General features: G+C 36.6%; 1 protein-coding gene across 1 annotated transcript in view; it reads right to left on the bottom strand.

Moving 5' to 3' along the window:
* GTF2A1 (general transcription factor IIA subunit 1) overlaps nt 1–12,935 on the bottom strand; it is a 47,127-nt gene that overhangs the window by 13,234 nt on the left and 20,958 nt on the right. Inside the window, exons 5-7 of the mRNA XM_017873849.1 lie at nt 9,146–9,221; nt 7,730–7,863; nt 4,106–4,426 (exon numbers count right to left, since the gene is read on the bottom strand). Coding sequence (XP_017729338.1) covers nt 4,106–4,426; nt 7,730–7,863; nt 9,146–9,221 — 531 coding nt within the window. The remainder of the gene's footprint in view (nt 1–4,105; nt 4,427–7,729; nt 7,864–9,145; nt 9,222–12,935) is intronic.

Genomic DNA, 12,935 nt, shown 5'->3' on the forward strand with positions numbered 1-12,935 from the left:
TAAGAAACTGTTGCCAGCAGCTGGGCGCGGTGGCTCATGCCTGTAAATCCCAGTACTTTGGGAGGCCGAGGTGGGTGGATTACGAGGTCAGGAGATAGAGACCACCCTGGCTAACATGGTGAAACTCCGTCTCTACTAAAAAAAAAAAAATACAAAAAATTAGCCGGGCATGGTGGCAGGCACCTGTAGTCCCAGCTACTCAGGAGGCTGAGGGAGGAGAATGGCGTGAACCCGGGAGGTGGAGCTTGCAGTGAGCCGAGATCGCATCACTTGTACTCCAGCCTGAGTAAAAGGGGGAAACCCTTTCTCAAAAAAAAAAAAAAAAAAAGAAAGAAAAAAAGAAACCGTTGCCAAAGCTATGGAGATTTACCCCTATGTTTTCTTCTAAGAGTTTTATAATTTCAGCTCTTAGATATGGGTCCCTAATCCACTTTGAGTTAATTTTTGTATATGGTATGCCGTAGGGGTCCAACTTAACTCTTTTGCATGTGGATATCTAATTGTCCAAGCATAATTTGTTGACGACTATTCTGTCCCTACTGAACAGTCTTGGCTGACATAAAAGTTTTGCAACAAATAGCATAAATAGCAATATTCTACCCTAAAAAGATAAACCTAAAGTTTACAGATCCAAAATGTTTGAAAAGCAAAAGAATGAAAAAAGCTGTACCTGGCAAATTCTAACCACAACAAAGCTGGTACAGCTCTATTAGTATTACACAAACAGACTTTATGGTTAACAAAAAAATTACTAGCAATAAATTAAGACATATGATCATAAATGGTTCAATTCACTGAGAAAAAAACAATGAATGTGAAACTTACATGCACCTGTTTTAAGGCTCAAAATATAAAAAGGAAAAATGGCAGAAAAACAAGAAGAAACTTATCAACTACCATAGTAGGAGACATGAACATATCTCACTCAGTAGTAAAAAATGGATCAAGTGGCCGGGCCTGGTGGCTCACACCTGTAATCTCAGCACTTTGAGAGGCCGAGGTGGGTGGATCACAAGGTCAGGAAATCGAGACCATCCTGGCTAACACGGTGAAACCCCGTCTCTACTAAAAATACAAAAAATTAGTGGGATGAAGTGGCAGGCACCTATAGTCCCAGCTACTCGGGAGGCAGAGGCAGGAGAATAGCATGAATCCGGGGGGCAGAGCCTGCAGTGAGCCGAGATCATGCCACTGCGCTCCAGGCTGGGCGACAGAGCAAGACTCCATCTCAAAAAAAAAAAAAAGAAAAGAAAGGATCAAGCACACAAAAAATATCAAGGATACACAAAGAGCATCTGAGCAAACCTACTGCCAGTGTAAAAATGTAAGTCTAACAGACACATACAAGTACCAAACAGGTGCCGAAAACACATTCTTTTCAAAGCATATACAAAAACCAAAACCCAAAAACTGACCAAATCAAGCAAGTCTCAAGCAATTTCAAAGGATTCACACATCACACAGATCATATTCTTTACAAACAAAACAGTTAAGTCAGAATAGAATAGAAAAGAATAGAATGGGAAAAACACATTAGAGAGAATAAAGCTGAAAGTTTAGTCTTTGAAAACACTGATGAAATCTACACACCCCTGACAAGACTGAACAGGAAAAAAAGAGATGGCACAATAATTATATTAGGAATGAAGATAACAAAGGATTCTGGCATCAAAAAGACAGTATCATGATTCACTTTATGTTAATCAACTTGAAAATTTAGATAAATATACAGAGTCCTAGAAAACATAATTCATCAAAAGGTCTCAAATGGAAACAAAATACTTGAAGGGCATGAGATTACTAGACCCAGGTATCTGTAGTGGCATGTTTTAACAAATATCAACAGAAGAATAAAATACAATCTTTGAAAAAAAAAAAGAGTTCAAAATAGAGGAAACATGTCCCCAAATTCATTTTATAAAGCTAATGTAACCTGAAAACCTCGCAAGAGAATGAGAACAGAAAATCACAGACAGTATCTATCACTCATAAGTATCTACAAAAAGGTCCCCAACAAAATGAATTCAGTAATTGATAAAAAGAGAAACATAAAATGATCAAGTTACACTACCCCAGGAATACAAGATTGGTTTACAAACAGAAAATCAATTAATGAAATTCATATAAACAACATTACAGTGAGAAATTGTACAATCAATCATCGCAGAAAAACTGTTTAATCAAACACAACATCCGCTTATAGTTTAAAAAACAAAGCAATGCAAAGAAGGAAATATACTTAACCTGATGAAGATATCCATTAAAAAAAAAAACCCCACAATGAACATTAAACTTAACAGTGAAGCATGGAAAAGATTAATTTTTATTTTCAGAAGAAGAGAACGGTGCCTGCTATCACCATTTCTAATCAATATTGTTCTGGAAGGCGTAGCCAACAAGCCACAAAAAACTGCCATTCTTCATATATGTGAATGTCTACACAGAAGATATAAAAGAATCTACAGATACATTATGAGGACTAACAAAAGACATTAGGAAGGTGGCTGGTTCAAGGATGAATATTAAATGCTCTACATATTTCCATACTACCAATAAACAACTGGAAAAGGTAATAAAACATGTTACTTAGAGTAGCATTCAAATATAAAGAATTTAGGGGGGAATATGGGCAAGAGACTTCAACAAGCACTTCCACACAAAACACAGTATCAAATAAATATACAAAAAGAGGCTAAAACTCCTAAGTGAGGAAATGCTAACTAAAACCAAAATGAAATACTATTTTCTACCTACCAGACCAGCAAAAATTAGGAAGCCTGACACTATCAAGTATTGATAAGGCGGTATGGACATCTGCACAATTATGTACCGAATGGCAGAAGTGATTTGGCATTTTATTGTAAAGTTGCAGAAGTGCATGCCTTAGGAGCCAGAAGTTCAATGTTTAGGTATAAAATTTAGAGAACCTCTTGCATTTGTGTCCCCAGAAGACATACACTACAATATTTTATAACTGTTTGTAACAGTAAACAATTAGAAACAATCCTGATGTCCACTGGATTAGAAAAATTGATAAATAAAATTATGGTATATTCAGCAATGAAAATAATTATAGCTATACGCAACAACTTGGATAAACCTCAGGAATATTATTTTGAGGGAAAAAAACCAACTTGCAGAATACGTAATTACTTCACTTATGTTATAAACATGCAAAACTAAACAATAAGCTATTTAGGAATATAAATATATATGGTAAAATATAAAAGCAATTAATAACCAACACAAATGTATGAGCAAAGGTACTCTGATGGCCTAGGAAAGAATATGGGATTAGGGAGAGGCACCCAAGGTGCTTTAAATAATGGAATTTTATTTTAACCAGATGGTGGGCACCAGGATGATTTTTATCTTGAAATATTTCTATTCATTTGTGTCTATTCAATATTCAATAATAAACTATGTTTTCTTTAGGGAAAAAAATTACTTAATTTAGAAGAACTTTGTACTAAGAAACAAGAATACTGCATTTTAGGCTAACGAAGGCAATTAAAATGAAAACTGTGGTGGGACAAATAGTTTTTGGAACCTAGTAACTAAGCTGGAATAGTGAGGAAAACAAAGGCATACTTATATGCTTCTAGAAGAACACAGACATTAAGGGTACATAGGTTTTTAAGGAAGTGGTACAGAACATGGACCAAAAGGTTTTAAATATTTAATACATTTGTGACATTTGATTCTTGAGTTTGCTCTCTCCCCATATGTTGCCATGCTTTTTAAATTACTGAAGCAAAAGATTAACCACATCTATTTATCTACCAATGTCTTATGTTTAAGCCACATTATAAATGCGTAAGCCAGAGTTAGAATTACCTGTACTCTTTACTACACTTTAATACAATTTAATTTGTTATAATTTATTACCAGCTATATGAAATAGTTACATTTTATGAAGATAAATATAGCCAGAATATAAAAACCTTACTAAAGTTAAATCAATCTAACTTTATCTTTAAAATCTTACATCGTACAGCACCTAACAGTCTCTGAAAAAATAGGATATAATTTATCAGTTTTGCACCAACTAAAAATCGAAATAATCAAGTAGATTATCATTGTAAGTATTTTACTAGAAACTTACTTCTTCCACCTGCCCATCTTCAGCTCCATCTTTCTCTTTGTCTTCCTCCTCATCATCATCATAGTCTTCTTCTTCATCTTCATCTTCTTCAGACGATGTATCCCCAGTTCCATCAACTTGTAAGACCAATGGAGCTTGTGTTTGAGCAGGCTGGGCCTGTGGTTGCTGCTGGCCAGTCGCAGTTATCTGTGCTTGGGCTGGTGTAGGTGCTGCCACTGTCGTAGGTATAACTTGAGTCTTATTTCCTGTAAATAAGATTTGCTGAGGCTGGATGATGACACCTGTCTGTGGTGAAATCCCTCCAGGAAGAGGAGCCAGTACCTAAAGCAAAAGAAAACCACGTAACAGTAACTAGTTAAGAGGATCAAGTACAGTACACAGAAATAGGAACAAATGCTGAAGAATCACCAGAATGGCCATATTTCACACACAGTTAAAACTACCAAAGTACAAAAGCAATGTTTAACTTGTGTGGTGACCCACTAAATTTCTACTTTATCAAATTTCTGGAAAATAAGGATTTTCTAAAGATAACTGCTTCATTCACTGAGCACATACTATGTATATGCCAGATACCAGGCCAAGAGTTTTATACACTGCCTTCACACGAAGAACACTGGACTGAGAATCTGAAAACCTGGGTCTACCTTTTTTTTTTTTTTTAGATGGAGTCTCGTTTTGTCACCCAAGCTGGACTGCAATGGTGCAATCTCAGCTCACTGCAACTCCTGCCTCCTGGGTTCAAGCAATTCTCCTGTCTCAGCCTCCTGAGTAGCTGGGACTACAGGTGCGTGCCACCATGCCCAGCTAATTACGTATTTTTAGTAGAGAAGGGGTTTTACCATATTGGTCAGGCTGGTCTCAAACTAGTGACCTCGTGATCCGCCCGCCTCCCAAAGTACTGGGATTACAGGCATGAGCCACTGTGCCTGGCCAACCTGGCTCTACTTTTGTCTAAAGTCAGACATAAATACAGCAGAAGCAAATCATTTAACTCCTCTTGGCCTCTGCCATTTCACCGTCAGACTAGGATTAATGGTTCTCAACCCTGGCTGCAAATAAGAACCACCTGGCAGCTTAAAAAGTACTGATACCTTGGTCATACCACTAATATTCTGATTCAGTGTGAGATAAAAGCTAATTATTTTTCTAAAAACCACTAGATCAGATTTCTGAAGTTCCTTTCCAGGTTCTGCATCTAAGATTCTAAAGTAAGCCACAGCTTAAAAAAACATACACTAACAAATATTAACTATACATACTATACGTATTACAATAAAGGAGGAAGACTGCATGCTTATTACTTGCCATTAGGTTGAAGGAATGCAAAAATAAGACAGAATTTCCTTTAAAATGCTTACACATGGTGTAACAGTACAAAAGACCAAAAAAATGGTAAAATAGACAAAGCACTAACAACTCAAAAAGAGACAAGACATAGTACAAATATGACATGGTATTATGGGAACACAAGAGAGTGTACCAAATCCAACTTGGGGGATAAAGCATGATAAAATATTACTTATATTATTAGTAAATAATATTTGAGTTTCTGTTTGTGCTTAAAAGCAGCGGTCCCCAACCCGTTAGAAACCTGGCTGCACAGCAGAAGGTAAGTGGTGGATGAGCCAGCATTACCACCTGAACTCTGCCTCCTGTCAGATCAGCGGCAGCATGAGATTCTCATAGGAGCAGGAACCCTACTGTGAACTGCACATGCAAGGATGGAGGTTGTGCACTCCTTATGCCTGATGGTCTGAATTAAAAGTTTCACCCTGAACCCATCCCTGCTGCCCAATACGTGGAAAAACTGCCTTCCGCAAAACCAGTCCCTGGTGTCAAAAAGCTGGGGGACCGCTGCTTTAAGGAGATTAGCCAGGTTTTTCTATTTGTTTAGGGGATGTGCAGGGAGTTGCCAGACGGCATTCTTAAGAGATGTGTAACATCAAGTGAAACCCAGAAGTGAAAGCAGTACATAATTTTGGAAAGATGTAAATAAACTGGATTAATATTACTGATCTGATCTTGTCTCTATCGTCATACTATTTTAGTGACATTTAAAAAAGAGACAGACACATAAACAAATAAAGTACATAAGTTCCTCAAGAAAATAACCATTTCTCTTTCATTTTAGTGCTCACAGCACAAGAATGTAACACAAGTAGATCCAAGTGTTTATTTTGATGTAAATGCAGCTAAGAAAATACCTGGGAGCATGGCAAGAAATAAACCTGCAGAGTTCAAAGAAACAAGATCCACAAAAAGATCTTATCAACCATGTTGAGTTGTTTAGGCTTTTCTCAGTAGGCAATAAAAAGCTGTTAAATGGTTTTAAGATTTTTAGAAAGATAGGCCAGGCGCAGTGGCTCATGCCCATAATCCCAGCACTTTGGGAGGCCAAAGCGGGCGGATCACCTGAAGTCAGGAGTTCAAGGCCAGCCTAGCCAACATGGCGCAACTCCATCTCTATTAAAAATACAAAATTTAGCTGGGTGCAGTAGTGCGTGCCTGTAATCCCAGCTACTCAGAAGGCTAAGCAGAAGAATCACTTGAACCCAGGAGACAGAAGTTGTAGTAAGCTGAGATTGTACCATTGCACTCCAGCTTAGGCGACAGAGCAACACTCCGTCTCAAAAAAAAATAAAGAAAGATGACTATAAAACAGCCAGGTTAGGAGGGCACAAGATGAGAGGCAGAGAAACCATTAAGGAGACAACACAGTATTTACTAACAAATTATGGACACTATGAACTAAGGAAATGAAAAAAGAGGCTGAGAAAAAAAACAGTGTCAAACATATTAAAGGACTGCAACCATGGCAAAACTGCAGTTTAAGAAAAAAAAAAAGCTGGGTGCGGTGGCTCACGCCTGTAATCCCAGCACTTTGGGAGGCCAAGGCGGGTAGATCACAAGGTCAGGAAATCGAGACCATCCTGACTAACATGGTGAAACCCCGTCTCTACTAAAAATACAAAAAATTAGCCGGGCGTGGTGGTGGGCACCTGTAGTCCTAGCTACTTGGGAGGCTGAGGCAGGAGAATGGCGTGAACCCAGGAGGCAGATGTTGCAGTGAGCCGAGATTGCGCCACTGCGCTCCAGCCTAAGTGAAAGAGCAAGACTCCGTCTCAAAAAAAAAAAAAAAGAAAAGAAAAGAAAAGAAAAGAAAACTATTAACAAAAATTAATAGGGCTTGATACCTTGGATATTAGAGGTAAGGAAAAGGGAGGATTCTACACACCCAGATCCAGAAAACAGAGTAAGCATCATAAAACTAGAGTCATGTCTGTCTCATTCACTCCTAAATCTCATGACCCTTATAAATAGCCCGAGACTCAGTAACTGCTTATTGAATAAAGGCCGAATGAACAGCTTAGAAGGCTGGAAGGAGAGTGCTGCCACCTTTGAGGGGATGATGAAGGATGGGCAGAGACAACAGCAATTTTTTAATACATGTTTAATACATGTTGAATCTAAGTTAAGCTGTATACAGGAGAAATTAGAAACAACTGGGTGTACAGCACTGAAGAAGAGTCTTTTGTGCATATAAGGAGAGGGAAAGTACCCAGGGAATACATAGAGAAGAAAACAGAACCCCATACTGATCATAATAGAAGATTATTTTACCTGCTGTATAACAGGAGCTTGTACTCCACCAGGCTGCATCTGTGGTATCACCTGTTGTTGTAGAACCACTGACTGCTGAGGCTGAAAGATATACTGGGCACCATTGGCTGCTCTGACCACCTGAAGAAGCTGGCCTAAAGCAAAAAACATGCATTCCAAGTTATCATTTTAGCAGTGACCATCTCAAAAGAAATGAATTCATATTTAATTTCATACCACCAAAGGCACAAGAAATTATCAAGAAAACTAACAATTTTATTAAAGACTATCATTCATACACAGTATGCATAATCCTCCCCTTCTCTGACTTCTCACCATGTTCAAATACATTCCTTAAAATGTTTTATTTTTTATATTTACATCCTCATTCAGCTATTTCCAACAAGGTTTTAACAACAGATTATGAGACTTGACTAAAGCTTACATTATCTTTGCTAACCTTAGGAGTCAACATGGCACAAGTATACATATGTAACAAACCTGCATGTTATGCACATGTACCCTAGAACTTAAAGTATAATAAAAAAAATAAAAATTAAATAAATAAATAAATACACAATAAAATAACAACAACAACAAAAAAGAAAGAGCAGTAAGATCAGACACTTTGGGAGCTGTTCATTTTTAAAGCTTTAAAGGAACAAAAGCTTAACAGTTCATTTAATATCTTGAACCAAAGTACCACAGAACTTTGCTTCAAAATTGGTAAAAGCAATAAAAGTTCGCTAACCAGTTATCATCGTCATACAATTCACACAGAATCAAATTCCAATATGTTCCTTTAGATAACCCAGAATCTTGAATTGATTAAAAAGCAAATTACATCTTATTAAATATGTAGCAAGATAACCCCTAATTTCACAAATTTACAGTAACAAAAATAACATACATACACAGAATACAAAATAAATAATAACTATATAATCAAGATTACAGGGGATACTTAAAATCCATGTAAATAAATTTTTCAAGTACTAATATGCCCAAAACACATGAGCTAGACATTGGTCTTTTGTCAATGAAGAGATACTATGTATAATAATAGCATACAATAAATTTGCTCTTAATATGCTCTAGGAATTACTTTGATATCACAAGTTCAAATAAGTTTAATACTCACTTGGCATGGTAAATGTGTTTAATAAAAAACTAAGTAAGCATTTTTATATAATCATACTTCAATAAAAGGGTTATCATGCACAGATCAAAGGTTCAAGTACAATTTTCATCTTCTTTACTGTATCCTCAACGATTACAGTTGTATGTATTACAGCCCTCAAAGTTATTTTAATAACGTAAACCAAATGGTAAAAGAAATATTAGTATTTTCCATCTTTCAAAGACGACAAAACCTAAGGGCTAGATAGTACCATTTTCTGAATTACATTTTAAAATGGTTCCATCATTCCTAATTACCTGAATTTGTTAGTATCTGCTGAACAGGAGTCACACCTGCAGGAAGTGCTAAGGTAGCAGCCGTAGCAGCAGCACTCTGAAAAAGACAAAGAAAAAATATCAAAACCACATACATATATAATACTGTTTATCTCTAGCATATTTTAATGGTATATGAAACTTTGTTTAGAATATATCAAAATTTAAAAAATCCAGTAAGGCTAAATCCCATTTTATAAAATGGTACAAGAAAGACCAACCTAGCCTAAACAACCTACTAAATTATTTTAAGTTGTTAAATACAACAATATAATTGGGTTTTTTCCCCTAGAGAAGGTGCTCTAAGTAAATCTCACAGGTACTGTAGCTTTTTTTTTCCTTCTCGTCCCATCAATCTTCTTTAAGGTACCAAGCCTTCCTATACTTAATCTAACCTATACACTTTTAGACAACACCCACATTAACAATGCTGTACAATATATGAAATAGCTATTTCATTACTGCTTCCTTTCCCACTGTTTCCTTATCCCCATTTCCTTGAGGTAGAAGTATAATTGTCTACTTTTTAGAATTCTTAACTTTTAAAATTTCTACTAAAATCAACAGATATCTATAAAGAACACTATTATCAGAAGACTTCACAGGGAGTATAGCTGAAAATTCTTCTAAGATGTCATACTAGCAAAGAAAAAAAGGGATGTATTGGCATTATATTCTAGGTGAAACATGTATTAAGAACCGATTAATATAAAAATTCTGTAATTCTTAAGAAAAGCCACACCAGGCACAGTGGCTCACACTTGTAATCCCAGGACTTTAGGATGCCCAGGCAGGCAGATCGCTTGAGCTCGGGAGTTTGAGACCAGCCGGAGCAATGTGGTGAAACCCTTCTCTACAAAAAATACAAAAATTAGCTGAGCGTGGTGATGCACACCTGTAGTCCCAGCTACTTGGGAGGCTGAGGTGGGAGGATGCCTTGAACTTGGAAGGTGAGGTTGCAGTAAGCTGAGATTGCACCATTGCGCTCCAGCCTGGGCGACAGTCACAAACTTTAATTTCAACATTTTGAAATGAAGTTAGTATGTGACACTTAAGTTATAAAGATATACACAGGATTATATTATGAATTTCTTTAAATCCAAGACAAATTCTTGACTTCCTGGAGAGTTCTAGAGAGTTTTCTCCTCCTGTCCTTCCACAAAGAATTATGCCATTCTCTTGTTTTTTATTCTGTACTTTACGTATTTTCCTGCATCCCACTAGAGCTACACATTTTGGTAGTTTTTTCCCTCTCTTTTCAATCTTTTTTGGGTACCAACTATCCATACATTCAATCTAATCTACACATTTTTAGAACTACCCATATCTAGAAAAGCTTTAAAAAATAAATATAACTGCTTTGGAAATGCTAGTGTCAGAGAAGTCAACAAACTTGGAAAATTATTAAACTGAGTTAATAATTCAACTACTGTCTAGTCTGGGGTCTAGGTATACAGCTTTCCAAGAAAATAAACTTGTTGCCACTTGACAAACCTAAGTAATTTCTACAGCTTGAGCCTGAAATGCCCACTGTGTCTCCAGAATTTAACTATAGCCCACCAGGTTGAACCGTGTTTAAGCTGAATACTCAATTACCCAATTAAGATAAATCTTGTCTATATAAGCAAATTAAAGGTTATCTAAGTTTAAGGAAAATATTAACCACCACATACTATTAAGAAATATTTAAAAACAAAAAAACAACAAAAATATTATTTAGAAACATCAAGGGCCTATAATTCGTATTTTGAAAGATAACAATTCTTCCTCTACCAGCAAACCGACATAATAGTTTCTATATAGAATACATGACCCAGTAACTACCTGCAGACCCCCAACAAATTCAAGCTGCATAACAGGTATTTGCCGAGTCATGTACCATACACAAACCACCTTATACTTAATAACTATTAAAATTTCTTCTTGTATTCCACAAAACAGCCCAAACACAAATAATGCATTAGACCAATCATTTCATAAAAATGAACTGAAAACAATGGTTTAACAGAAGTTCCCTGAAATAGCCTTCCACTATTATTATCTCACATTTTATGATTAGTTCATTTCTAAAGCAAACAGAGCCATTAAAAGAACAAATTATTTTGCTGAATATTTTGAATCAGAAGTAATAATGCAAACCCACAAAAACCTAAAACACTTTCATTGGTACAAAGCCTATACTGATAATGTTCAGAAATACATGAAGGAAACACTGACTAAAAACAAGAGTAAAATGTAAAATATACAGAAATGTTAAATCAATTTTCCTGAATAACTGACCTATAATTTGTTTAAATATATATGCTCTTTAGAATAAAGGAGACTTAACCAGTAGTTGAGATGGACCACTAATTTTTATCCCAGAAATAATTTATTAATTCAAAATTCTCTTCCACAGCATTTAAAATTCTTTTATATGTTAACGAAGATTCTGCCAAAATTTGTTTTAAAATAATGCGAGTTATTCCCTAGGATATAGTCTTAATAACATCAACTGCAATATGCAACAGATAGTGAGACTTTTTTTTTTTGAGACAGAGTCTGGCTCTGTCACCCAGGCTGGAGTGCAGTGGCTGGATCTCAGCTCATTGCAAGCTCTGCCTCCCGGGTTTATGCCATTCTTCTGCCTCAGCCTCCGGAGTAGCTGGGACTACAGGCGCTGCCACCTCGCCCGGCTAGTTTTTTGTATTTTTTAGTAGAGACGGGGTTTCACCATGTCAGCCAGGATGGTCTCGATCTCCTGACCTCGTGATCCGCCCGTCTTGGCCTTCCAAAGTGCTGGGACTACAGGCTTGAGCCACCGCGCCCAGCCGAGACTTTTTTTTTTTTTTTAAAGGGTGGAGGTTAAAAAAAATTGGGGCCTGAGACTTAAAGCGGAGTTTTTTCCAATAAAAAATCTTGTGAGAAGTAACGGGCATGAAATTTATTATCATGTAAACGAAATGATTCTAGTAACTGTAACTACAAGTACAAATAGAGATCCTTGATATTTGTGAATTTAAAAACTGCAATTTCTACTATCATGTAGAAACTTTCAATTCTGCCACAGTATGAATATGTGAGGCTGGTAATGTGTAGGAGGAAGTCATTTGCCTAGTGGGTAAGCCCTTCTCATCTGGCTTATAAACCACAAATGAGCTTTGTGATTCACTATCACTCACAAAGTAGAACTGATCTTTACATATACTGCTTTTTTAAAAAAAACTTGAGGCTGGGTGTGATGGCTCATACCTGTAATCCTAACACTTTGGGAGGCCGAAGTGGGCGGATCACTTGAGGTCAGGAGTTGGAGACCAGCCTGGCCAACATGGTGAAACCCCGTCTCTACTAAAAGTACAAAAAAATTAGCCGGGTTGGTGGCATACACTTGTACTCTCAGCCACTCAGGAGGCTGAGGTAGGAGGATCACTTGAACCTAGGAGGCAGAGGTTGCAGTTAGCCAAGATGGCGCCACTGCACTCCAGCCTGGGTGAAAAAGCGAGCCCCCATCCCAAAAAAAAAAAAAAAAACTTGAATGGAAAAAAAAAAAAATCTCATTCCTAGTACTAACTACTTACGTAGGCTAAAAGATGCTTTTACAAATATTGATTCTCCTTTAAATAAAATTTTGGCTGAAGAATGAAACGTAAGAACTGAGTCAACATTCAATGAAATTAACGGTCTGTATATTTTAAACAGAATAAAGAAAAACCATTTATAAGGAAGTATTGAACTATTCTGACTGTATTTTAATGTTTTATCCAAAAAAAAAAAAAAAAGAACACAACTTCAA

This window comes from Rhinopithecus bieti, unplaced genomic scaffold (genome assembly GCF_001698545.2).
Source record: "Rhinopithecus bieti isolate Rb0 unplaced genomic scaffold, ASM169854v2 scaffold_6782, whole genome shotgun sequence".
NCBI classification, from domain to species: Eukaryota; Metazoa; Chordata; class Mammalia; order Primates; family Cercopithecidae; genus Rhinopithecus; species Rhinopithecus bieti.